The sequence below is a fragment of the Megascapheus bottae genome, chromosome 33 (assembly GCF_031878675.1).
Source record: "Megascapheus bottae isolate mThoBot1 chromosome 33, mThoBot2.hap1, whole genome shotgun sequence".
Lineage (NCBI taxonomy): Eukaryota > Metazoa > Chordata > Mammalia > Rodentia > Geomyidae > Megascapheus > Megascapheus bottae.
In genome coordinates, this window is record NC_143541.1 from 9,251,878 (window position 1) to 9,278,535 (window position 26,658).

General features: G+C 61.5%; 2 protein-coding genes across 8 annotated transcripts in view; one reads left to right on the forward strand and one right to left on the reverse strand.

Annotated features, from left to right (window-relative positions):
* Positions 1-446: 446 nt before the first annotated feature.
* Positions 447-5,409, forward strand: Abtb1 (ankyrin repeat and BTB domain containing 1). Its single transcript, XM_090323836.1, has 12 exons — positions 447-597; positions 1,091-1,153; positions 1,410-1,465; positions 1,637-1,781; positions 2,243-2,402; positions 2,479-2,524; positions 2,798-2,914; positions 2,997-3,115; positions 3,262-3,360; positions 3,684-3,851; positions 4,739-4,939; positions 5,028-5,409. Exons 1-12 carry the CDS (start codon positions 542-544, stop codon positions 5,232-5,234), a joined length of 1,437 nt encoding a protein of 478 aa, XP_090179962.1. The 5' UTR covers positions 447-541; the 3' UTR covers positions 5,235-5,409.
* A 4,697-nt stretch (positions 5,410-10,106) lies between these two features.
* Positions 10,107-26,658, reverse strand: part of Mgll (monoglyceride lipase) — a 108,845-nt gene continuing 92,293 nt past the window's right edge. For 4 of the 7 annotated variants that reach the window (XM_090323941.1, XM_090323945.1, XM_090323939.1 and 1 more), the window contains exons 4-9: positions 25,909-26,045; positions 24,986-25,096; positions 20,548-20,625; positions 17,232-17,321; positions 13,211-13,426; positions 10,107-12,512 (exon numbers count right to left, since the gene is read on the reverse strand). In XM_090323941.1, the coding sequence (XP_090180067.1) occupies positions 12,387-12,512; positions 13,211-13,426; positions 17,232-17,321; positions 20,548-20,625; positions 24,986-25,096; positions 25,909-26,045 (758 nt within the window). In that variant the 3' untranslated portion in view covers positions 10,107-12,386. The remainder of the gene's footprint in view (positions 12,513-13,210; positions 13,427-17,231; positions 17,322-20,547; positions 20,626-24,985; positions 25,097-25,908; positions 26,046-26,658) is intronic. The other 3 variants (XM_090323943.1, XM_090323944.1, XM_090323942.1) reach the window with 3 other exon arrangements.

Consider the following 26,658-nt stretch of genomic DNA (forward strand, 5'->3'; position numbering starts at 1 on the left):
CAGGACGGCTCTCCAGGGCTGGTGGGCGGGGCCTGAGCGGCCCTCCGGGGATGGTGGGCGGGGCCTGAGCGGCCCTCCGGGGATGGTGGGCGGGGCCAGGCGGCCCTCCGGGGATGATGGGCGGGGCAGGACGGTTCTTCAGGGCTGGTGGGCGGGGCCTGGCCAGGCGGCCCTCCGGGGATGATGGGCGGGGCAGGACGGCTCTCCAGGGCTGGTGGGCGGGGCCAGGCGGCCCTCGGGGATGTTGGGCGGGGCAGGACGGCTCTCCAGGGCTGGTGGGCGGGGCCAGGCAGCCCTCCGGTGATGGTGGGCGGGGCCTGGCCAGGCGGCCCTGCAGGGACGGCGGGCGGGGCCGGGGCAGGACGGCCCTCGGGGATGGCGGGCGGGGCCTGGGCGGGCGGTTCCGCGCTCTGCCCCGGTCCTCCGGGCGCCAGGCGCCGCTGCGGAGCCAACCTGTGCGGGCGGCCGGGAGGGCGGGGCGGCGCTTGTTTACATCCGCCGGCGTCTGCGGAGGTCGCTCGGCCGGGCCGAGCCTCGGGTCATGGACACCAGCGACCTGTTCGCCAGCTGCAGGAAGGGGGACGTGGGCCGCGTGCGGTGAGGACCCGCGGTGGGGACGGGAGCGGCCGGCGGTGCCCCGGGGCCCGACGCCCACCGCCTCCGCGGAGCGCCCCGGAGGAGGCACTGGCCTGGCGGGGGCCGCGGAGCCCGGGCAGCGCCGAGAGCGCCACCTTAGTGGACAGGCGAAGGGAAGGGCGCCCGCTGGGGCCCGGGCCGCCCCTCCTCGGGCCTGCGCGCTTCTGGTTGGCTTCCCCCCTCTCTGCTCGTTGCTTCCCCATTTTCTGGCCCTGACTCACCTGTCCTGACCTCCCTGGCGATGGCACAGTCCAGAAGCCCCCCGGGCCCTCCCCGTGGCGGCCCCACTCGAGACACCGCCTCCACCGCGCTGGAAGCGGAATCCTCACCTGCCTGCAGCAGCTCCCCTCCGGCCTGGCCCCGCTCCTCTCCCCAGGCCCGCCTCTCCTCACACGCCCCCCCCCCCCCGGGCCAGCAGTGTCCTGACCCGGGCTCTGCCTCCCTCCGGCCCCAGGTACTTGCTGGAGCAACGGGATGTGGAGGTGAACGTTCGGGACAAGTGGGACAGCACGCCCTTGTGAGTGCGGGGGGCGCTGGGCGCGGGGCTCCGGGGAGCCTGGCGGGGCGCGGGGTAGGGTGGGGCACAGGGAGCGGGGCTCAAGGGGGAAGCGGGACGGGGCATAGGGAGCAGGGCGCAGGGGGGGGAGCAGGGGCGGGGCGTGGGGTGGGCGGGGCTCAGGGAGCGGGGCCGGGGGGGGGGCAGGGGCGGAGCGCGGGGTGGGCGGGGTGGGGGGCAGGGCTCCCCACCTGACAGCGGCCCCACGCTCCTGCAGGTACTACGCCTGCCTGTGTGGGCACGTGGAGCTGGTGCTCTACCTTCTGGCCAACGGTGAGCACGGGGCGGGCGTGACGGGGGTCTGCGCCCTCTCCCCCCGCCCGCGGTGGCCGGGCCCTGGACCGGAAACACCGGGGCTGGAGGGGCCCGGGGGAGCCGGGGAGGCCGGGCAGGCCGAGGGGGGCGCGGGCCTGGCCCGCTGACTGCCGAGCCCTGCCGCCCCAGGGGCCCGGTGCGAGGCCAACACGTTCGACGGCGAGCGCTGCCTCTACGGGGCGCTGAGCGACCCCATCCGCCGCGCGCTGCGCGACTACAAGCAGGTGACGGCCTCCTGCCGGCGGCGGGACTACTACGACGACTTCCTGCGGCGGTGAGCGCAGCAGAGGGGCCGGGCGGCGGGGGCGGGGCGGGGCCGGGAGAACGGGGCGGGGCCTGGCGGCGGGGCGGGGCCTGAGGGAAGGCGGGGATGCTCCGTGGTGGGCGGGGCCTGGCGGCAGGGACGGGGCCTGGGGGCGGGGCGGGGCCTGGCGGCGGGGCGGGGCCTGGGGGAAGGCGGGGATGCTCTGTGGTGGGCGGGGCCTGGTGGCGGGGACGGGGCCGGGAGAACGGGGCGGGGCCTGGCGGCGGGGCGGGGCCTGAGGGAAGGCAGGGATGCTCTGTGGTGGGCGGGGCCTGGCGGCAGGGACGGGGCCTGGCGGCGGGGCGGGGCCTGGGGGAAGGCGGGGATGCTCTGTGGGGGGCGGGGCCTGGAGGCGGGGCGGGGTCTCGCGGTGGGCGGGGCTTCGCGGGGCGGGGTGGGGGGACCTTAGTGAGCCCCTCCGCATCCTGCAGGCTTCTGGAGCAGGGCATCCACAGCGACGTGGTCTTCGTCGTGCACGGAAAGCCGTTCCGGGCGCACCGCTGCGTCCTGGGTGCGCGCAGCGCCTACTTCGCCAACATGCTGGACACCAAGTGGAAGGACAAGAGCGTGGTGGTCCTCAGGCACCCCCTGGTGCGGCCCGGGCCAGGGCGCGGGGCCTCCTGGCCGGGCGGCCGCCCTGACCTTCCTGTCCGGTGTCTGTCCGCAGATCAACCCCGTGGCGTTTGGGGCCCTGCTGCAGTACCTGTACACAGGTGACCCCGTGCTGCTCAGGATGGGCCCTGGGTAGCCCCTAGCTGACCTTTAACCCCTAGGCACATGGGGGTTCAGGGAGGAGGGTGGTGGGTGACTGGCCACCTCCAGGGCTGAGCTGCAGCCTGTGACCCTTCCAGACAGAGCAGATGTGGGGGGCTCAGGAGGGAAACCAAGGCAAGAGTGGGCCTCACGTCCTTGTGTCTGCGTCCGAGTGGGGGCCCGTCTGGGAGGCCCGTCCTCCCCTGGGACCCTGACCTGCCCTTGCTGCCCAGGCCGCCTGGACGTGGGTGTGGAGCACGTCAGCGACTGCGAGCGCCTGGCCAAGCAGTGCCAGCTCTGGGACCTGCTGGGCGACCTGGAAGCCAAGTGTGAGAAGGTGTCCGAGTTTGGTGCGTCCAGGGTTCCGGCCGACGCCTTGGGCGGCAGCTGGCAGGGCCAGCCCGGCCCCCTGAAGCCGCTCTCCCTCCTTAGTGGCTTCCAAGCCAGGCACCTGTGTCAAAGTGCTGACCATCGAGCCCCCTCCCGCTGACCCCCGGCTCCGAGAGGACATGGCGTTGCTGGCTGACTGTGCTCTGCCCCTGGAGCTGCGAGTAAGCTTGTGTGGGGGAGGGGGCCAGGGAACAGGCCTCACGGAGCAGGATGGGACGAGGGACAAGCCACACAGGAGCCTGCCCTGTGCGTGGTCTGGTCGCCCCTTCTGGCCTCTCTCCCTGAGGAGGTCACCATCTTGTGCCAGGGCGACCTGGGGGAGCTGCCCTTCCCATGTCCTGACAGCTTCAACAGCTGCCCTGACGTCTGCTTCCGGGTGGCCAACTGCAACTTCCTCTGTCACAAGGTGCCTGTCCCCTCCTGACCCACGGCTACCGCCCTGGGTCCCCTCCCATGACCATGTCCACCACCCCGGGTCCCCTCCCCATGACCACGTCCACCACCCCAGAACCCCTCCCATGACCACGTCCACCACCCCAGAACCCCTCCCATGACCACGTCCACCACCCCAGGTCCCCTTCTGGCCCATAGCCACAGCCCCGGGTCCCCTCCCCATGATGACATCCACCGCCCCGGGTCCCCTCTCATGACCACGGCCACCGCCTCGGGTGCTGAGACCCCTGGGGCAGACCCCAGCCCTGGCCCTCTGGTACCCGCCCCTCCGGCCAGGCTTTCTTCTGCGGCCGCAGCGACTACTTCCGGGCCCTGCTGGAGGATCACTTCTGTGAGAGCGAGGAGCCAGCAGCCTCCGGGGCGCCCACGGCCGTCACCCTGCAGGGCGTCTCCCCGGAGATCTTCACGCACGTGCTGTACTACGTGTACAGTGACCGCACCGAGGTTGGTTTGTCCCCGGCGGAGCCTGGTCTGGCCGCAGCGGCCCCGGGGAGCGGCGGCTGTGGGGTGGCAGTGGGTGGCATGTGGTAGGAATTGAGGACAGATCTCTTGTCCTGAGATGTGACCCGTGGACGGGCAGGGCAGCAGCGTGGGAGCCACTTCCTTGCCACGCATGACAGTTGCTCACTGGTGGGGGCAGGGGCACCGTCAGGCGGCTGGGGGCAGGAGCTTGTTTCCTCTTGGGGTCTGAGGCTTGCACCCTGCGGGGTCCCAGCCCCAGGCCTCCCTGACTGGCTTCCGGCCACACGGTAGAGCCGCTGAGTTCTGTGACAGGAGCATTGTGCCCTGCAGATGGCGGCAGGCGGTGGAGAACTGGGATCTCCTTCCTGCTGGTCGGCTGGCCCTGCTTCTCCAGGCCTGGGCTGTCCACCCCGCCCCCGTCCACCTCCTGTTTCTCCTTTTGCGGCTTAGCCCAGCTTTCTGGCTCTGCCACGCAGGGGCTTTGCCCACCACGTCTTATAAAGGAGCTTTGTGCCCCAGGACCTCTCGGTGGCCAGGAACGTGAATGGGACCCAAACCTGGCCTGGTGTGGAGCGAGCCTTTCAGAGGCTGGGGGCCTGTGTGACGGGGGCCCGAGGAGAGAGGGACCTGCCGAGGACCCCACAGCCACGAGGCAGAGGTCGATTCCCGTCTGCGACTCTCTCCAGGCTGTTTTCTCAGTGCTGCCTCTGCCGGCCTGCTGGAAGCTCGGGCCCCCGGGCGTCCGGCTCCCCTGTGGGGACCTGTCGGGCTCGGGGACTGTGAGGCAGCGGCTCCCCAGCGTGTCCGCCCTCCTCGCACACAAGCCCGGCTGCGGCCCGGCTGCACCTCTGCTCCGCTCTCTACCCTAGCTGCCGCCCGAGGCGGCCTGCGACCTGCTGAGCGTGGCGGACCTGTACCTGCTGCCCGGCCTGAAGCGGCTGTGCGGCCGGAGCCTGGCGCAGCTGCTGGACGAGGACAGCGTGGTCAGCGTGTGGCGCGTGGCCAAGCTCTTCCGCCTGGCGCGGCTCGAGGACCAGTGCACGGAGTTCATGGCCCGGGTCATTGAGAAGGTGCAGGGCGCGGGGAGGGGGTGCGGGGAGGGGATGCGGGGTGGGGGGTGCCCAGGCGGTGCTGAGCGGCCTGTCCGTCTGTCCACAGCTGGTGGAGCGGGAGGACTTCGCCCAGGCGGTGAGGGAGGAGGCGGCCGCGGTGGCCGCCCGGCAGGAGACCGACTCCATCCCTCTGGTGGACGACATCCGCTTCCACGTGACCAGCACGGTGCAGACCTACAGCGCCATCGAGGAGGCCCAGCAACGTCTGCGCGCGCTCGAGGACCTGCTGGCGGCCCTGGGCCTGGACTGCTGAGCCCTGGGCACCGAGGGCGTCACCGCGGGCTGGGCAGAGGGGAGGAGCTGGGCGGTGCCCCGGGCCCAGGGCTGGACAGCGCTCAGGGAAGCCCGTGAGCCCCTCCGGTCACCCGCCCCGCCCACCCCGGGCCAGGCCCCAGGGCCGGGCGTCCATGCAATAAAGCCTGAGTTCACTGTGAGGCTGCGTCTGGGTCTGCGTCTGGGCTCGGGCTGAGCGGGCTCTGAGGAGCAGGGGCTCGAGATCATCCAGCAGCCCTGGCCCAGCTCCTGCATCCCAGGCTCCCAATCTCCTTTTCCCTCCTCCAGGTCCGTCCTTTGTCCTGGGGACGGTGGTGTGGGGACACCCGTGGTCCTGGGAGGCCCTCTGACCGGCCCACTCACATGGGCTGCCTGCCCTGTCCTCACACGCACCCCCACCCCCACACTGGTCCTCTCCTACAACTCTGGATCTTATTCTTGCCCTGCCTAGTACGTTTTCACTTTTCGTCTTTCAGTCGCCTGGGGGAGGTAAACAATGGCGCAGGACCAGTCCCCAATGCTGGTGGAGCGTATGTGTCAGGGAGGTGAGAGAAAGTATCCTGCCCTGCCCAGAGCCTGAGGGGCCTCCTGGCTGGAGCCCACCTACAGGCAGAGGCAGTGCCACCCTGGCCTGCTCTGCCCTTTCCTTCTCATCTCTGCTGTGCTTCAATTTACCCATCAGTACACAAGCAAGCCGAGGGTATGAGGTTCACGCTCTGGGCCTCAGTGAGCTCAGCGTGTTTGTGAGCTCAGTGTGGGGGCCGCCCAGGGGAGGAGTCGGCAGAGCCGGGAGATAGGCTGACTTGCATTTTGGCAGGGGGACTGGAAGTGACTTGCATTTCTAAACCGTTCTCTGGTGGCTAGAAAGGTGGGACCAGACTAGTGGCCTTAGGCCACACCTGCTTGGGTGTGCCAGTGTCGGGAAGAGGCACAGACCTTTGTGGAGCAGACTTTTTTTTTTTAATTTTTTTTTGACAGTCCTGGGCTTGAGCTCAGGGTCTGAGCACTGTCCTTGGACTTTCTCAAGGCTAGAGCTCTGCCACTTGAGCCTCAGCACCACTTCCAGCTTTTTTCTATGTATGTGATACCGAGGATTTGAACCGGGTCTTCATGCATGCTAGGCAAACACTTTAACCACTAGGCCACACTCCCGGCCCCCTGTGGAACAGGATTTTTGTGACTGTTTCTTCTCATGTGATTGGTGGTACAGCCAGCTAGGACATGGAGCCTTCTCACAGCTTCTGTTCCTCAACTCCAGATTCTCGAGGATGTTTTGGGAGAAATGCTCTGGAATGGACATTTCCTGGCTTGCTGCTGTAGTGAACAGATCACCAACCAAGACTGTGCCAGAGGATGCCCTGAAGCCAGGCTGCAGGTTGGGGTGAGGGCAGCAGTTCCCCAAACACAGCTCGCAGTTCCTGCTTCCTGTACAAAGTTGCAGTATGTAAATGAGCGGGGAGGCAGGAACGGGTGAACGGCCTTGCTCTCCTCAGCCACCTGGGTTCTGCTCTACTAGGATTGAAACACTGAGAAGTGGGGTGAAGCTCCTGCAGGGCTGGGCGCCTGGCTCTGGGTGCCCACAGAGAACCAGGGCTGTGACCACTCGGGTGGAGGCCCAGCGCCCTTGGCCTTCGCCACCAGCTGCCCTGGCAGGCTCTGGACGGCTGGTGTAGGGCCTGGCCCTGCAGCTCCCAGGGCAGTGCTGGCTGGCTGGCTCCACATGTCTGTGGTCTCCTCATCCGCTCTTGCTGGTTCTCAGCTGCTGTGCGGCCACTGTCCCAGGCTGAGTCCAGTGAAGATGAACTACAGAACTGTCACTCTCAGGGCTGGCTCCCCAACGTGGGCAGCCTGCTCCCGAGCCAGAGGGGGCGTGGCAGAGGCATCTCCTCCAATCACAGCAGCCCTTCATGCAAATTAGGGCTGCGTTTGCACCAATCACAGCACTCTCCCTGCCGTGGGTCCACCCGAGGAAGCGCGCCCCCTCTGGCCGGGGTGAGAACTGCGGCTGGGTCATCCCGAGGCTCCAGGCTGGTGGAGCAGAGCCTCAGCTTTCTGGGCCACAGCCCCACTGGAGCTTGTCCTCCACTGTGCAGCTGCTGCTGCTGTGTCCACAGAGGGACGGCCCAGTGTCCCAGACCGCCAGCTGCCACTGGAGGGCCTGCTCGGCGGACAGCTCCCCACCCACCCCACCTAAGGCCTGGGAGGTGTTAAAGACCTGCAGAAAGCACCGCTTTTGTTATTCAGTATTATTTATGCCTCCAGGTGAATTTCTGGATTGATTTCTTTAGTTCTGTGAGGAATGACATTGGAGTTTTGTAAGCATAGCATTGACTCTGTAGGCTGCTTTGGGCAGGATGGCCATTTTCCACTTTCTCTTCACGTCCACCCTGGGACTGGACTACATGCTTCAGCTCAAGACGAGCGCTACACTTTGAGCCACCGCACCACTTCCTGTTTTCTAGTCACTAATTGTAGCCACCGCGCTGGGAAGCACAACCACTCTCATAGTGATTCTGCCAATCCAAGAGCATAGGACGTCTTCTGTCTTCTGATGGCTCTTCAGTTGCTCTTTTTTTTTCTTTGATTTTTTTTTTATAGTTTTCATTGTAGAGCTCTCTTACCTTGATGGTGAATGCTTGGGCATTAAATTGTTTTAGGAACTACTTGTGAATGGAACTGATTTCCTGATTTCTCAGCGGGCTGTTAGTATTTAGAGAGACCACTGAATCCCGAGTATTGATTTTATGTCTTGCTGCTTTTTCAAAAGTATTTATCTGTTCTACAAAGTTGTTTTGATGGGTTCTGTAGAGTCACGTAAAAGGTCACGTCATTAACAAACATTGATACTTCAAGTTCTTTTTTTTTTTTTTTTTTTTGCCAGTCCTGGGCTTGAGCTCAGGGCCTGAGCACTGTCCTTGGACTTTCTCAAGGCTAGAGCTCTACCACCTGAGCCTCAGCACCACTTCCTGCTTTTTTTCCTATGTATGTGGTACCGAGGAATCGAACCTGGGTCTTCCTGCATGCTAGGCAAGCACTTTAACCACTAGGCCAAACTCCTGTCCCTCAAATTCTTCTTTCCTTATCTGTACCCCTTTTATTTCCTGCCTCATTTCTCTATGAGTTCTAGTAACATACTGAATAAGAGTGGAGAGACTGGACACCCCTGTCCATTCAAGAATTTAAGAGTACTGGTGTTTGTTCTTTTTTTTGAAAGTCTGTTAGAACTTGGCCCCTTTCTCTTTCTCGCTCCGGCCCCGCTCGCTCCGGCCTGGCCAGCTCTCGCTCGCTCCTGGCTCTGCTCGCTCCGGCCCGGCCCTGCTCCTGGCTTGCTCTGGCCCCTTCTCGCTCTGGCCCCCTCTCGCTCCGGCCTCGCTGGCTCTGGCTCGGCTCGCTCCCGCACGCTCCGGTCCTGCTCGCTCCGGCCCGGCTCGCTCCGGCCACCACTCGGTTGGGCTCTGTTCACTTCAGCTCAGCTCGCTTCTTTCGCTCTCTGTCGCCATCGCAGTCTCGTCTCTGCCTCTTTTCCGGCTTGGTTGTGTCTCGTCTCTGCCACTTCCGGCTTGGTTGTGTATGTGGGATACCGAGGAATCGAACCCGGGTCTTTGTGCATGCTAGGCAAGCACTTTAACCGCTAGGCCAAACTCCCGGGCCCCTGGGCTTCTCTTTATTGGGAGACTATTACTGCTTCTACGTCATTACTTACAGCTCTATTTAAGTGGTTTATCTTTTCTTGGCTCAATTTTGGCGGATCAACTGTACTTAAATTTTTGTTCATTTCTTCTACATTTTCCAGATCTTGGTATCATTTGTTTTATCTAATTTCGGTACTTTTATTATCGAGCTTTGGTACCCTGTTTTCAACCTCTTTTTTTTTTTTTTTTTTGCTGGTCCTGGGTTTGTATTCTCTTCTTTGTTCACATCCTCTTTGAAGCTATCCAGTTTTTTTTTTTTTTCCACTCCTGGTCTTGAACTCAGGGCTTGAGCACTGTCCTTGGATTTTCTCAAGGCTAGAGCTCTACCACTTGAGCCTCAGCACCACTTCCGGCTTTTTTCTATGTATGTGGTACTGAGGAATCAAACCCGGGTCTTGGTGCATGCTAGGCAAGCACTCTAGTGGTAGAGTGTTTTTTTTTTTTTTTTAATTTTAACATCTACTTGTTTACTTTGTTAATGTATTATTGTTGGGTTGAGCTCATTTGGACCTTACTTAAGTCCTTTATTATTACTTATGGATTTTTGAGGAAGATATGCTGCCTTCTTCGTGAATTTTGTGATCTTTTGCTGGGATTATGCATTCCTGTGTGTTTCCTTGGTATTTTCTGGCTGCTCTGTTAAGACGAGGTTATGGTTGAGCCGTGGCCCGGGTCCTCAGGTCTCAGGAAGTTCTCAGAAGCCATCTCAGGCAATAATGGCTGTGGACGGTGGTTTAAAATGTGAGCGTGGCTACCACCTGGCCCTGGAGAGGCGCAGGGGAGCCGGGCTGGCGAGGGCTGCACGGTCCACTCGTGCAGGGCCCCTCTGGCCACTGTGTGAACCAGGCCCTGAGGGGACCCGGGGGGCAGGGGCTCTCCCTGGGGACTGCTGGTGGCAGCGTTCTTTGGGATGACCTGCTCGACCTTGGTCTTCAGGCTGAGTGGCTGGGTGGCGGTGGGGGCGCAGCAAGTGTGGCATGAGGTTGGGCGTGAGTGCAGGGCCAGGGTGGGACGTGAAAGGGCTGTTGGGAAGCCCTGGGTGGTCTGGGTGGTGGAGAAGAGGCTTTCCAGGCAGTGTCTGCTGCCTGGCCAAAGTGTGGAAACAGCTGTGCAAGACGCCTGTCAGACAAGACCAGACAGACAGACAGACGGGACACCACTCAGAAAACACCTGGTTTATTCGGATCAGCCGAAGCACATACCCGTGCCTTGAGTAACTACGCTGACGTCACTGGAGTACACCGCGGGGTGTGGCCCTGCTGCAGTGACAGTGGCAAGGCAGCGTTATGGGGACAATCTGAAGAAAGGACAGTGAGGTGCGAGGGGCAAGGCAGAGCATGGGTGCTCCAGCCTGGGGCTCCCACAGTGCTCCGGGGGGGGGCTGCCTACGCGTCTCCCCACCAGGACCCGGGGGCTGCACCCCACAGTCTCTCCTGCGTTGCTCTCCAGGCACAGAACTTATTTCCACATGGTGCCACAGTGCCCTGGCTGACCCCTGGCAGGATCTCGGGGTCCCAGGTCTTGCCCTCCAACTTCCTCTCAGGCAGGGCCAGCGCGGCGTGCACGCCTGGCAAACCCTCGTCCTCTGCTCTCCGCAGCGGGCAGCTGCCAAGCGCAGCAGGTCAGCACGGAGCCTGCCCCAGCGGGACGCCCACCGCGCAGGGGCCAGGGGCAGGCAGGGCTGGCAGGTCCCCAGCTTCTCCAGACGCAGCCACCAATGCAACGTGTCCATATTCCGGCCCCTCTCAGCAGGCCCAGTTCCAGATCCTTCCACTCCGGGTACAAAGACAAGTTCTTTAACCAGACCTTAACATGTCCGCATTCGAATCGTCTCTACAAGAGCTTTCATGTCAAAAACTCCATGCATCTGAAGAGACCTTGGTCACACCGTGTGCCTTGCCACTGTGCCTGTCCCTTTGAGAGGGGGGTGGGGAGACGCTGGGCTCCTGGGGAGGGCAGCTGGGTGGAGGGGGGGAGCTGTCATGCCGCCGCCTGGTTTCCCTGGGCGGGTGAGGACGCCCACCTCTTGTAGGTCAGTTTTACTCAGGGCTCTGCAGGGTCGGCTCCAGCCTCTGCCTGCCGGCCTGGGGGAGGCTCAGGCCCCGGGCAGTGAACACGCCCTGCCACCCCAGAGGACAGAAGCTCTTAGGGCCTTTCACAGGGGCGGCCAGCTCATCATGGCTGCCGTGATTCAGGGCTGCTGGGGGCCGGGGCCCCTGCTCCCGGAGCCCAGGAGGAGCCTGGAGCAGGGCCTGGCTCGGGGAGGGAGGACAGGAAGGCTTCCCACCCCTAACCTGCATGCGGGGCCTGGCGGCAGCGGGCGGCCTAGACCGTGGGGCCCTGAAACGCACCCCTGGGGAGTGGAGCACACAGCCCTCCCCAGGCCTGGCAGGCGCCTCCCCCACAGCCCGCCAAGCAGACTCTTGAGGTAACAGCGAGTCCCGTTTTCAAGATGGACGTGCTCCTGGAGTGGGGCCACTGTGGGGTGCGAACCCCTTATTGCTGGCACGGAGGCCAAGGGCAGGCAGACTGGGGGGCACCTGAGAGGGCAGGCTGCAGAGGCCCGGGGCAGGCGGGGCGTCCCGCTGTCCTGCCGTCCTCCAGGGTGGGGACGGCTGCACTGGGATCTCCTGCCACCAGAGGGCCCCACGCCACTGCGCGCCCAGGCTGGCCAGGCGAGGACTCTGCAGCCTCCTGGGGTGTCCTTACAGGACACTGCCCCATCCCTGGAAGACAGGGGACACTGCCTCATCCCTGGAAGACAGGGGACACTGCCTCCATGGTGCAGGGAGGGCGTCTCGTCTGCCCCACCCACACAGCCATCTCTGCTTTAGCATAGGTTTTATATTAGAAACTCTTCTTCCACACAGCTCCCCCTCAGCGTCCACGAGCTGGGGTGGGGGGCGTCTTGGGAATGCACACAGCGCCCCGTGGGCAGCTCTGCCTCCTGGCACCGGGGAAAGTCCCCTGTTCAGTGTGCCATCTGGACTGTGCCCATCCCGCTGGGCCTGTGAGGTCACGGCGTGTGGGCCCAGGCCTATATGCCAGTCCGGTGGGACCAGCCGGCAGGCCACTCAGCTCAAGCCAAGGAAGCCCGGGGATACTGGGGGGGCTGGGGCCGGCGGGGCTCAGGGACAGCAGGGTGGGTCCCACAGGGCTGGGGGAGGTGGCAGAGCTGTGCTTGCATCCCTTGGACATGTCCCTGTGGGCTCTGAGGGCTGCTGGCCCCTGGCTCATCTCCCTGCCTCTTTTTCACCTGCATGTCCCCTCTGCCCTTGGGGCGGGCTGCTGGCAGGTGCTCGTGTCTCAAGTCAATTGTGCTAAGGATTTCTCCAGTTATTTTTGGTTTGGGTTTGGGGTTTCTGTAAGCCACATCTCGGGAGCCAGCTCTGCCCCTTGTCCCCGCGTCCCTGACCGAGTGGCCCCGCTGGCCGAGGGGCTCAGGGCGGGGGCCTGGCCCCGGCGCAGGCTGTCCTCTGGGAGACCCACACGCTTATCTCGTGGAAGACGGAGGCGGTGACTTCGGGAAGCTCCTTGTGCAGAACATGGTAGGCGCCCTCATAGATCTGCAAGGCGGAGATGGTGTCAGGGCCCCGCTGTCATGTGACTGGGGAGCGGGGGGGAGGGGGCAGGAGGCCCCATACCCACTCACGTGTCCCTCCCTGCGCGGGGCAGCTGGTCATGGTCTGCCCTCGGACGCCCCAGAGACCTGGGCTCAAGCACTTGACTCCCCCTCCTGAGCGCCCAGCACAGCACCCAGGTGAATTACCATCCCACCATCAGTTGCGCCATCCATCCCACCTTGGCTCCAGTGCCCTTTCTCTCCAGGGGCTCCCTAGCCCCCCTCCCTTCTCCCGCCTCTCCCCCAAGCAGCTCGTTCAGCTACCCCTTCACATGGGATAACTCTAGAATTTTCTCAGCCTCTTGCCCACAGCCATTTGCCTGGTACCTCTACCCCTAGGAAGTCCTGGAGTCTCAGGCTCACACAGGACTCCACTCCGCCTTGAGACTGTCACAGCCACCCTGGAGCTCGGACCTGATGTTCTCTCGGGGTTTATTTGCCCAGTGTCTGCCTGTAGTTGGTTCTAATCACCCATCTCCCCGTTGCCCCTTTCTCCCTCTGAGGCCAATGGAAGCACCAGCAGGGGACCCCTGGGCCATGCTGGGATTTGCAGGCCCCTGAGTCTGTCCTTCTAGCCTGTCAGGGCCTCTGGGGGAGACTAAGGGGAGCCTTCCTGGAGAGGGCAGGGGCTGCCACACGCACCTTGAGGGTCTTGTCCAGGCTCCGCGCCGAGCCCATGAGCTGGTAGGCCCCTTTGCTGTCGCACAGGCGGTCAGCAGAGCCCTGCAGCAGCAGGAAGGGCACGGTGAGCTTGGGCAGAGCGCGCTCCACCCTGGAGACGGCGTTCAGCAACTGGACGCCGAAGCACACCTTCAGCCCTGCATGGCAGATCAGGGGGTCTGAGTTGTAAAGCTCAACCTGGGGGAAACAGACAAGGCCCTGTCAGTGTGTGGGGCGGGGCGCGGGGTCCCTACATCTGCCCGCCCGGTGTCTCCATGCACCTTTCTGGAGCAGTCAAGGCGTGGTCTCTGTGTCTGGGTTTCCCTGTGCACTGCGGCCACGGAGGCACTGCGGGGCCCTGCCCAGCTTCTGGCTGGACACGGGACATTTGGCCTGCAAAGTCTGGGTGAGTTTTCCTTTCGGGCCTTGTGGGGGTCAGAGGCCATGAGGGGAGGGTGGCGGGTTCACGTGGGGTGACAGGTGAAAGGCTGACAGCACCACCTCCTGACATAACTGGACTCTGAGCCTTACACACTCCGGTTGAGGGGAGCTGTCATTTCTGCTGCCTCCTCTACAGGCCTGGGCGAGAATTCCAGATCCCCACCCAGGCACCCAGCTGCCCTGCCATCTCCGTCACCTCCCTGGACTCGGTCTAATGTCAGGAGAGGCCTGAACCCGGTGAGGCCAACATTTGCAAGACGAGGTGGATTAGCGTTTTGCTGCAGCCCAGGACACAGACGCTGTTTGTCCAGCCATCTGTCTGCAGGTTGAGAGGACAGGAGGCGAGCGGTCCTTGGGGAGTCTGACAAAGTCACTGTGGTTCCAGGGTCTGCAGGGCCCCGTTGGCAGGAGAGATCTGCTTAGCAGAGCTTCAGTGCCAAGGGAAAGAGAAGCACAGAGGAACTAAAGTGGTACCCAGAGGGGCTAGGCCAGGATCAGGATCCAGAGGAGACATGAGAACAGATGAGGAGGTGATTTACCACCACCTGATGAACTCAGCACCAGGGTTTACTGTGTGATGTCACCTGATCCTCACCTCCACCTGATGAACTCAACACCAGGGTTTACTGTGTGATGACTCCTGATCCTCACCTCCACCTGATGAACTCAACACCAGGGTTAGTGTGTGATGACTCCTGATCCTCACCTCCACCTGATGAACTCAACACCAGGGTTTACTGTGTGATGACTCCTGATCCTCACCTCCACCTGATGAACTCAACACCAGGGTGTAGTGTGTGATGACTCCTGATCCTCACCTCCACCTGATGAACTCAACACCAAGGTGTAGTGTGTGATGACTCCTGATCCTCACCTCCAACTGATGAACTCAACACCAGGGTTTACTGTGTGATGACTCCTGATCCTCACCTCCACCTGATGAACTCAACACCAGGGTTTACTGTGTGATGACTCCTGATCCTCACCTCCACCTGATGACCTCAACACCAGGGTGTAGTGTGTGATGACTCCTGATCCTCACCTCCAACTGATGAACTCAACACCAGGGTTTACTGTGTGATGACTCCTGATCCTCACCTCCAACTGATGAACTCAACACCAGGGTGTAGTGTGTGATGTCTCCTGATCCTCACCTCCACCTGATGAAGTCAACACCAGGGTTTACTGTGTGATGACTCCTGATCCTCACCTCCACCTGATGAACTCAACACCAGGGTTTACTGTGTGATGACTCCTGATCCTCACCTCCACCTGATGAACTCAACACCAGGGTGTAGTGTGTGATGACTCCTGATCCTCACCTCCACCTGATGAACTCAACACCAGGGTTTACTGTGTGATGACTCCTGATCCTCACCTCCACCTGATGAACTCAACACCAGGGTTTACTGTGTGATGACTCCTGATCCTCACCTCCACCTGATGAACTCAACACCAGGGTTTACTGTGTGATGACTCCTGATCCTCACCTCCACCTGATGAACTCAACACCAGGGTGTAGTGTGTGATGACTCCTGATCCTCACCTCCACCTGATGAACTCAACACCAGGGTGTAGTGTGTGATGACTCCTGATCCTCACCTCCACCTGATGAACTCAACACCAGGGTTTACTGTGTGATGACTCCTGATCCTCACCTCCACCTGATGAACTCAACACCAGGGTTTACTGTGTGATGACTCCTGATCCTCACCTCCACCTGATGAACTCAACACCAGGGTTTACTGTGTGATGACTCCTGATCCTCACCTCCACCTGATGAACTCAACACCAGGGTTTACTGTGTGATGACTCCTGATCCTCACCTCCACCTGATGAACTCAACACCAGGGTTTACTGTGTGATGACTCCTGATCCTCACCTCCACCTGATGAACTCAACACCAGGGTGTAGTGTGTGATGTCTCCTGATCCTCACCTCCACCTGATGAAGTCAACACCAGGGTTTACTGTGTGATGACTCCTGATCCTCACCTCCACCTGATGAACTCAACACCAGGGTGTAGTGTGTGTATGCATGTGAATGTGTGTATGGGTTTGGTGTGGGTTTTCTATGTGTGTCGTGGTGTGGGGTGTGGTTGTGTGTTTACAAGTGACCAGTCCAGCCTGAGGATGTGATGCAGCTCCTGGCCACCTCCCTGCCTGTCCTCTGACCTGTGGGTTGGGCTTCCTTCCTGGTCACGTAGCCCCTGTTTACACAATGTTCTATTCTTAGCCTGGGGCTGGAACTGCCAGATGTACAGGGGAAAGGGCAGGCCGTGGTGTGACTAGAGCAAGGCCAAAAGTGAGAGCCAGAGGGAAACTGAGGAGTGGAGAAGAGGGCTGTGCCAGTGGAAGAACCTGAGGCCAGAGAGAGCCGTGCCACCTCACATGGCAATTCTGAGACCGCCACAGCAGCTTTTCCTTGTTGTGATGATTGGGAGGAACCCAGGGCTTCGGGCTCACTAAGCCAGTGCTCTGCTACCAAGGCATGCTTCTAACACCCGAGGTGACATTCTGTGTGTGTGTGTGAACCTGGTGCTGTCCCTGTGTTTGTTTCCTTTCTTTTCCTTCCTCAAAACATGTACTCTAGCACTTGTGCCACAACTCACTGGCAAGTTTAGTTTGTGTGTGTGTTCTGGGATGAACCTGGAACCTCTGTGCTGAGCCAGCTTCCAATCTGTCAGCATTCATTCTCCACTGCCTGCAGGTCCTGCCTCCCTGTCACGGGGTGAGTGACAGCTGGCCTTGGGGGCTTTGTCCACCAGAAATGAAGGGAGTGGCAAGGACACCAGCCCTCAAGAGAACACACAGGCCTGGGCCTCTGTGGAGCATAGCGCATGGCTGGTCAGATTGGGATGTAACCTGGCAGAACCCAGAGATGGTAAGGACAACGGAGAGCCCTCTGGGTAGACAGGCTTTCCATCGCTGGCATCCCTCTTCCCTCCTCCTGATCACAGACAGACAGCTCTGGAGGCTGGAGCAGGCATGGCAGGCTCTCTGGAGGTGGCTCCTCCTCCCTCTCCTACCTCCCTCCACCAGAGTCCAGGAACTCCCACCTCTCCCCCACTGCTCAGAACTCTCCCAATCCATCTGTTTCCTCAGAGGGAGCTTTCTAGGCACAGCAGGGAAGGAGCACCCGCAGCTCCCCTGGAGCGGAGGGAACCGTCAGGCCCCACAGTCAGCAGGGAGATGTCCCACCGCCCACTCTGGCCTTGAATGGGTTTGTTGTGGAAAGGGACAAGATTAAAAAAGCCCTCTTTCCCAAAGGAAGGGGTGACATTTACTAATATTATTTCCAATAAATCTCTCGCTTAACCTCTCTCCCTTTGGGTTTTGATCACTTGTACTCAACACCAGAGCTGGCTCGTGCCACCCAGCCTCCCCTGGGCTCCTGGGCCATGCGGCGTGCTCACACGCTCAGCCAGGGCTTGCTCTGCCTCTGGTCTACCACTGCTCCACTCAGGGCCACAGACGGAACCTAAGGCAGGACATGCCATCAGACAGGACTCTGCCCAGCCGTCGTCACTCCACAGCCACCACACCAGCCCTCCGGGCCTCACCTCCGTCTTATTCCTCGAGATCACACTGGCGTCGATGGCCCCCAGGGACAGGTTTGGCATGACCAGGTTGAGCACTTTGGCGGCCAGGATCTAGAGAGGAAGAAGAACGAGACGCCGTGAGCACCCTCGGCCCGGCCTCAGGCTGCCCTCCAGGCCTGGGTGCCCGAGGAGGCCCTGGGGCGGCTGCCATGGGCAGGAAGCTCAGCGCTGGGTCTGGCTGCTCGCAATCGTGTGGCACTCGTGTGGCACGTGAATTACTGGTGTGCACGGCTGCCGAGGCTGCACTGGTGTGCGGGGACGGAGACGCCCAGAGCAGCAGAGCAAAGAGGCAGAAAGGGCTGTGCTTCACCTTCCGGGTGGGGAAGGAGCCGGTGCGGAGACCGGGAGGGCGAGGAGACCAGGTTTTGAGGCCTGCCAGGAGCAAGCTGGGTCCTCGCCAACTAAGAGTCTCCAACAGGGTCCTAGAGTTTCAAAAGACGACTGACAGAGGGAGTTGTGGACACACTGTGCGCTGAGCCGGGCACAGAGTAGGTGACCCAAGCTTGGTTCGGCTCGCATTCTGCCTTCTCCCTCTGGATTAATGCTTTCTAGGGAAGGAGAAAACTCAAATCTTGCACATGTGTTGCAGAGGGGCTGTGAGGAGTGCACACGGAAGGCAGGAGATGCCGCTTCACAAGTGAAATGCTGGGATGAGCACCACGGGAGGGCGGCCAGGGTGAGCTCAGTTGCACGAGGTCTGACGGGGGGAGGAGTATCGGGCCGGCATGGGGACCCATCCCTGCACAGAGGACATATTAGGTACCCAGGTCTCAATCTTCACAAAATACTAGGGGGCGGAGCTCTACCGTCCAGGAGCCATGGTCGATGGGGTGGGCAGTGTCAGGGCCCTGAAGAACGCCGCCGGGCCTGTCCTCAAGTGTAGACCAGCCAGGGGAGCAGAGGTCAAGTTGTTTCTGCAGCGTCTCGGCTCACTGCAGCGGCCTTGGCCTTGACCTCACGCTGACTGCTGCTGCGGCCGGCGTCCAGTCTGACAGGCGCTGGGCTCTGACTCTGGGCTGCCTGGGTAGAATGCTGAAGATTCCATGGGGGACCCGGGCATGCCACCTGGTCTGTGATGCTGGCGTCTCCGAGTTAGGGTCTGTGGACCAACTCTGTACACAGCATGGATGAGGTTCTGGATCTGGTATTTCCAGAGATGGACCAAGACTTGGGTGCTTTAGGAAGAATTGATTCCCAGAACAAGAAAGTCCATGGGACTTTTATCCCCAGTTAACCATGAAAAAACTGGAAGTGTACTCCAAATGGCAGAGGGTTAGCCTTGAGCCAAAGAGCTCAGGGGAGTGCCCAGGTTTTGAGTTCAAGCCCCATGGCTGACAAAAAAGGAGAAAATAGGAGCTCTCTTCCTGTAATAAAGCAAGAAAGTAGAAAGCTTTCTCCTGCAGGATGGTTTGAGTCCCGCCCTCCATCCTCCTTTAAGGTGGACTGGGGATGAGGAGGCAGAGTGGGAGAAGAGCAGGCAGGATGTGGACAGGAGAGGGCGGGAGGCAGCAGCAAGGGAGGGCCACACTGGACAGAGCAAAGGCGTGTCTCAGGGAACTGTTGACCATTTGGAGCCCCCACCATGGACACAGAGCCCAGCCCCCCAGTGCCAGGTGACCTCAGCCCCCACCATGAACACAGAGCCCAGCTCCCCAGTGCGAGGTGACCTCAGCCCCCACCATGAACACAGAGCCCAGCTCTCCAGTGCCAGGAAACCTCAGCCCCCACCATGAACACAGAGCCCAGCTCGCCAGTGCCAGGAGACCTCAGCCCCCACCATGAACACAGAGCCCAGCTCGCCAGTGCCAGGAGACCTCAGCCTCCACCGTGGACACAGAGCCCAGCTCCCCAGTGCCAGGAGACCTCAGCCCCCACCATGGACACAGAGCCCAGCTCCCCAGTGCCAGGTGACCTCAGCCCTCACCATGAACACAGAGCCCCCGCCCCAGTGCCAGGTGACCTCAGCCCCCACCATGAACACAGAGCCCAGCCCCCCAGTGCCAGGAGACCTCAGCCCCCACCGTGGACACAGAGCCCAGCTCCCCAGTGCCAGGTGACCTCAGCCCCCACCGTGGACAGAGAGCCCAGCCCCCCAGTGCCAGGAGACCTCAGCCCCCACCATGAACACAGAGCCCAGCCCCCCAGTGCCAGGTGACCTCAGCCCCCACCATGGACACAGAGCCCAGCTCCCCAGTGCCAGGTGACCTCAGCCCCCACCATGGACACAGAGCCCAGCCCTTCAGTGCCAGGAGACCTCAGCCCCCACCATGAACACAGAGCCCCTGCCCCAGTGCCAGGTGACCTCAGCCCCCACCATGGACACAGAGCCCAGCTCCCCAGTGCCAGGTGACCTCAGCCCCCACCGTGGACACAGAGCCCAGCTCCCCAGTGCCAGGAGACCTCAGCCCCCACCGTGGACACAGAGCCCAGCCCCCCAGTGCCAGGTGACCTCAGCCCCCACCATGAACACAGAGCCCAGCCCCCCAGTGCCAGGAGACCTCAGCCCCCACCGTGGACACAGAGCCCAGCCCCCCAGTGCCAGGTGACCTCAGCCCCCACCATGGACACAGAGCCCAGCCCCCCAGTGCCAGGTGACCTCAGCCCCCACCGTGGACACAGAGCCCAGCTCCCCAGTGCCAGGTGACCTCAGCCCCCACCGTGGACACAGAGCCCAGCTCCCCAGTGCCAGGTGACCTCAGCCCCCACCGTGGACACAGAGCCCAGCCCCCCAGTGCCAGGAGACCTCAGCCCCCACCATGAACACAGAGCCCCTGCCCCAGTGCCAGGTGACCTCAGCCCCCACCATGGACACAGAGCCCAGCTCCCCAGTGCCAGGTGACCTCAGCCCCCACCGTGGACACAGAGCCCAGCCCCCAGTGCCAGGTGACCTCAGCCCCCACCGTGGACACAGAGCCCAGCTCCCCAGTGCCAGGAGACCTCAGCCCCCACCATGGACACAGAGCCCAGCTCCCCAGTGCCAGGTGACCTCAGCCCCCACCATGAACACAGAGCCCCTGCCCCAGTGCCAGGTGACCTCAGCCCCCACCGTGGACACAGAGCCCAGCCCCCCAGTGCCAGGAGACCTCAGCCCCCACCGTGGACACAGAGCCCAGCCCCCCAGTGCCAGGAGACCTCAGCCCCCACCGTGGACACAGAGCCCAGCCCCCAGTGCCAGGAGACCTCAGCCCCCACCGTGGACACAGAGCCCAGCCCCCAGTGCCAGGTGACCTCAGCCCCCACCGTGGACACCAGTGGTGCAGGGGAGGGAGGTGCTCACCCATGTGTGAAGTGGTATCCAAACCAACATGAGTCTCATCCCCTTTTCCAGACAGTCCTTCACAATCTTCAGGCAATCCTGTGGGTGTAGAGAGACCTTTGGGCCCTGCCTGGGAGAGGAGCCGGTGGCTCTGCGGCTGAGCTGACGCCCGCCACCCACGACACTACATGCCACCTTAGCCCAGGTCCTGCTGTCCAAGGACAAGGGAAGTCGGGGGGATGTGCACACGGTCAGCACCCCTCCATGAGGACACGTACAGGTCACCACACCCCGCAAGACCTGCAGTCCTCACACACGGTCCTCAAGCCCCATTCCCCAGCCCGTTCTCCATGTCTCTGTGCTCTCCACAGCATTCATCCCCAGGTCCAGTCCTGACTCTGGTCCTGAGGAGAAGGTAGTGAATACTTTTTGGCCATGCGGACTGAGGACCACGAGGGACGCGGGGATGTGAGACCGCCAGCCTGTTGCTCCCCTGCCGGCAAGACAGCTCGCCTGTGGGGTCCTGGCCATCACTGGACACGGCAGATGCACGTAAGTGCCTTTATTGATCCCCAAGGTTTTAATGGCTCCCTTGATCATGTTTAAGCATCTGCTGGTGCAGGACTTGTCGGGGAGGCAATCGTCGTCGTTTTCCTCCCAGCAGGGAGGACCGGCAGCTGACCTGTCAGGCATGGAGGCCGGGACCTCACACCTTCTGTGGGGCAGCTGCATTTGTGAGACAGTCAGACTAGAGGTCAGCCAGCCTTTCTTGAGAGGAAATCTATGCCTCAAGGGGCCTCTGGGAGCCCAAAAGGCCCCGTGAGGGGCTGGGTGCCCTGGCACTTGTTCCTCCAGAGTCCCCATGTCCCAGCTGTCCCAGGGTCACCTGCATCTCCACCCTCCCAGCTTCCTCACACCCCTGCAGTGCCAGGATTTTCTCTGCCCAGTGGCCAACAACAGACCCCCTGATGGGAGAATGGCTCAGGCATGTGAGGGCTGTCCCAGGCCTCCTCAGACCCATTTCCTTTCCCACGATGTGGTCGCCGTGTCCTTTCCCCTGTGGTGGGATCAAGAGTGAACAGCGAATGCCCAGCCCTGGGATCTGCTGACCTGGGACTGCCCACAGTGAGAACCCCCTCTCCCCGGCAGCTCCAGCGGGTGGGAGAGGAGAGCCTTGAAGCACACTCAGGTTCCCTCACCCCCGTCCACTCGCCAGGCAGAGCCCTTGCCCCAGCTCCGCTCAGAAAGACAGGACCTGTACCCCCACGCCGCTGTGTGTGCAAACTCAGAAAAGCACAGGACAGGAGATTGAGGCCACAGCTGGGGGCCCAGGGTCCACCTGAGACCCACAGCTGGGGCCCCAGGCCTGCCCACAGACTGGAAGAGGCCCAGGAAATGGCCTCATGCACAGCTCTGTGGAATTTTTGTTTCTCAATTTCTGCTGCCACCACTGTCTTTTTGAGAACTTCCCAGGTGTGTGTGTGTGTGTGTGTGTGTGTGTGTGTGTGTGTGTGTGTGCGCGTGCGTGCGTGTGTGCGTGTGCCGTCTCCTATCTCTGGGTCTCACACCTGGCACTGCCTGAGGATTCAGTGCCTCATGTCATCCAGCTGTGGCAGGACTTGCTTTACCTGAGGGTATCCAGAGCAGGAGACAAGCCTCGGAACCCCTTGGCCTGGCAGTCCTGGGGTCCTCAGAGGACTTGAGGAACGAGGCCAGGACTCTCTGCTGTGCTCCGCTGCCCCTCCACAGAGCACCTCCAGAAGAGGCCCAGGGATCACTAAGGCTCCAAAGTGACCTGAGCCAGGAGCTATCACTAAAGGGGACCCCTCCTGGTGTGGAGCAGGTACAACAACAAGGATGTAAACAAAATGGCACAACCAAATCACACCCCAGAACAAGCAGCAAACCAGGGGAAAGGAGCAGACCCGCATCCCAGGCACCAAAGTCCTGCCTCACTTCCATTCCGAATGGATGGAGCAGACCAGTGCTGGGCTTCAGACAGAAAGGGAGGGGAGAAGGAGTCTGAGGTGCTCTTTCTGACACCTTGTCACCTGTGGAAGGCAGCGTCCTGTCACAACAAATCACAGACCCGTCACACGCAATGACCAGGGCCTGGAGCGGCCACATTGGTGGGTGGGCAGAGGGAAATCGGGTTTGTGCTGGTTAACAAGAAGAGACCAGCATCCCGCAGGGACGGCAGGCTCCCCATCTGACAAGGTCATCTATCAGCCCCAGGCCTGAAAGGTCACCACGCTGCCCTCACTCTGAAGTGCTGCCTTGGCCTGTATTACAGGAGGTCCCAGTGCTCTGGGGGCCTGGTCAGGCCTTCCTCTAAGCACAGATGTTGTGTCCTCCCCGGGAACTTTGTCTGAAAGGCCCCTGGGTCCTGGCTTCTCTCTAAGGGAAGGAAACATCCCTGGTTGTCCATAGGAAACATCTTACGTGTGGGGCATCCAGACCCAGATCTATCAACACAGAGTGATCCCAGCCAGTCCTCCACCAGACCCAGACCCGTCAACACAGAGGGATCCCAGCCAGTCCTCCACCAGACCCAGACCCATCAACAGTGAGTGATCCCAGCCAGTCCTCCACCAGGCCCAGACCCATCAACAGTGAGTGATCCCAGCCAGTCCTCCACCAGGCCCAGACCCATCAACAGTGAGTGATCCCAGCCAGTCCTCCACCAGGCCCAGACCCATCAACACAGAGGGATCCCAGCCAGTCCTCCACCAGGCCCAGATTAATCAACACAGAGTGATTTCAGCCAGTCCTCCACCAGGCCCAGATTCATCAACACAGAGGGATCCCAGCCAGTCCTCCACCAGGCCCAGACCCATCAACAGTGAGTGATCCCAGCCAGTCCTCCACCAGGCCCAGACCCATCAACAGTGAGTGATCCCAGCCAGTCCTCCACCAGGCCCAGACCCATCAACAGTGAGTGATCCCAGCCAGTCCTCCACCAGGCCCAGACCCATCAACACAGAGGGATCCCAGCCAGTCCTCCACCAGGCCCAGATTAATCAACACAGAGTGATTTCAGCCAGTCCTCCACCAGGCCCAGATTCATCAACACAGAGGGATCCCAGCCAGTCCTCCACCAGGCCCAGACCCATCAACAGTGAGTGATCCCAGCCAGTCCTCCACCAGGCCCAGACCCATCAACAGTGAGTGATCCCAGCCAGTCCTCCACCAGGCCCAGATTCATCAACACAGAGTGATTCAGCCAGTCCTCCACCAGGCCCAGATCCATTAACACAGAGTGATCCCAGCCAGTCCTCCACCAGGCCCAGAGCCATCAGTGGGGGTGGGGGTTCCCCACAGGAACCCCGGCCTGGCCCTTCCTGCAGCTGGGCAGCGTGTGTGAACACACCGGGAGTGGGCTCTGGGCCTGGCCACGGCAGCAGCACCATGCAGGCACTATCCCTCCCTCCCTGCCTCTCCCATTCCGCTTTGGTGAGTACCCGTGACCTGTCCCACCTGCACCACTGGACCACAGTGATTACTGGAGGCCGTAGAGGCCCCGCTCTTTCCCTCCCCACGCAGGGCTCGTGGGCTCCCGGCTCTGGGCATCCCACAGCCGACGGAGGGTCTGGAGGCAGTGAATCCTGGCGCTGACCCTCAGGTGAGCTGAGGCGGTGGTGCTGTCCACCTCTTCTGCAGAGGGGAGGAAGCGGGCTCTGGCTAGGTTCCTCTTCCACCCGTCTCACCCCATCTCAGACGACAGACAGCCTCTGGAGGGGGCCTGGCATGGGTTGGACCCACTGGACTATTCTAGAAGTTTTAGTCCTGTTGGATGCTCCACTGTTCAACGGCACCCCTGGCCGTACCACCTCCCGTCGGCTCCTGGCAGTCAGCGGCCTGGTGGTCTGGGCTGGGCCTGGGGCCTGGTTCTGGGGGGATCCAGGGCTGGGGCCCTCACCAGGACTTCCTGGCACGAGGTCAGTCCTCAGGTCTACACAGACAGCTGACCCCATTCCCCAGTGGAGGTGAAGGCCACTCCTAGGCCCATGGCATCTGCCTGGAGGAGCGCAGCGTGCGCTGCCTGCGTGGGGAAGGCCGAGCACGGGGTGCCCGTCTCATCTGCTTTGGGAATTCCCCGTAATCCCCCACTCCTTTCTGCAGAAGTTCATGAAAAACTGCTCAAGCCCCTTGAGTGTGATTTGTTAGTGACAGCTGGACACACTAGGCGCACAACCTTTCCCCTCTAACTTCTGCCAACACAACAGGCACAAACAGGAAGACATCTTGCTTTTGTCCCTGGGGAAAGGCACACCTGGGCTTCAGAAATGACAGAGCCCCAGGGACAACAACGTGTGATATTTGTCCAAATGTTTGCTCAAGGACACAAAGACGCACAGAGCACAGGAGTAGCTCCCAGCCCTTTCACCAGCCAGGCCACAAACACATCTCTAGGTCTGGGGAACCTGCTGGGGCAGTGTAGACTGGAAAGTCCTTTTACCTTGAAAGTTGTTGCCGATTCGGGGCTGGCGACCACGAGGGGTGAAATCAGGACCATGCCAGAGAAGTGGCTGGGCCTCTCGGCTGCGGTGAGAATGGCTATGGCACCACCCTGCAATGCAAAGACACAGAGTGGCTGCAGCGCTGGTGCCAGGCAGGCTGGCCTGTGAACAGAGCACCCGGCTGGCTGGTAAACTGGATGTGCAGTTACTGCATCGTAACCCTCTCCCCTCCATCCCTCTAGGTTTTCTAAGGGCAAACATGTCAGTGATAGGAAATCAAGTTGAATTGGTTGCAGCTGTGGGAGGGCTGCAAGCAAAACAACAGCACACTCCCGTTTCACTTCAAGCCCAAGGCTGGTGGCCCTCATCCATTCTGACCTTTTCCTTCTCTTTTTTTTGGCCAGTCCTGGACCTTGAACTCAGGGGTCTGGGCACTGCCCTTGAGCTTTCTTAAAGCTAACGCTCTACCATTTGATCCACGGCAGCACTTCCAGCTTGTGTGTGTGTATGCGGCACTGAGGAATGGAACCCAGGGCTTCGTGCGTGCTACACGGGCACTCTACCTCTAGGCCACACTTTTTTTTTTTTTGGCCTGGGTTGGCCTCAAACTCCCGCTCTTCCCGCTGCAGCCTTCCAAGTACCTGGGTTTATAGGTACTGCCACACCCAATCTAGCTTTTCTGTAGAACGACACGGCCTGTGCAGCTGTGGTTTTGAGATCAAATATGGCTGATCTGAGCACTTCTCACTGGCTGAGCACTGCCATGTCCCCTGAGACATGGCCAGGTGGGGCCACCTGGGCCCCTGCAGCCCTGACGGGGATGGAGAGGGAAGCAGGAGCTCCGGGGCAGAGCCTGGGCGCAGGGCGGAGGGCGGGAAAGAGGGGGAGGGGGAGGCGGGGCCAGGCGCCCCGTGCCACTTACCATGGAGTGGCCCAGCAGGAAGACGGGCAGCTGGGGGTGGTCCCTCTGCACCAGGTCCACATGCTGCAGCACATCCCTGACGAAGACCTGGAAGTCGGACACCACCATGCGCTCCCCCTCACTCTGTCCGTGGCCCACTGGAAGGGAGGGAGAAAGGCGCTCAGGCCCTCTGCCCAGGGTCAAGCCACTCTTCCGTGCTGGGGCTCTTTTGCAGATTAGGAAATGGAGGCGCAGGGTGGTTGAGGACAGCAAGAAGTAACTAGTCTCCATTCCCTTGTTCCTATAACGTGTTCCTACCTGAAAGCAGCTTCCCTCGCTCCCCAGGGCATGTCCAGAAAGCCGATGACCAGGGACCCGGGTCAGCCCTTCCCAGGACCCTACTTAGGCCCCACGTTCTCAGAAGAGAGAGCAGGTGAAAGGCAGCCACCCGTGGGGAAAGCAAGACGAGGCAGACTGGCTGCGGAGCCGGTGTGGGGGCCCACAGGTCACGAGGCACTCTCCGGGCTTCGTCGGACCCTCCGCAGCCTGCCGGTCAGGACGCGGACTGTCTGGGACTAAGCAGTGGAGACCCAGGACCAGCTAGGGAGTGGGCAGACACCCTCCAGTCTCTCCAGTCCAGTGCCTACAGCCACGGGCAAAGCAGGCAGGAGGCTGAGATTCAAGGAACAGGGAAGCCAAACCACACGGGGTTTCCCCCAACGTGTCCCCAGGCCCTGGGGCCCGTCCTGCTGCGGGGAGAGGGTTCGGTGA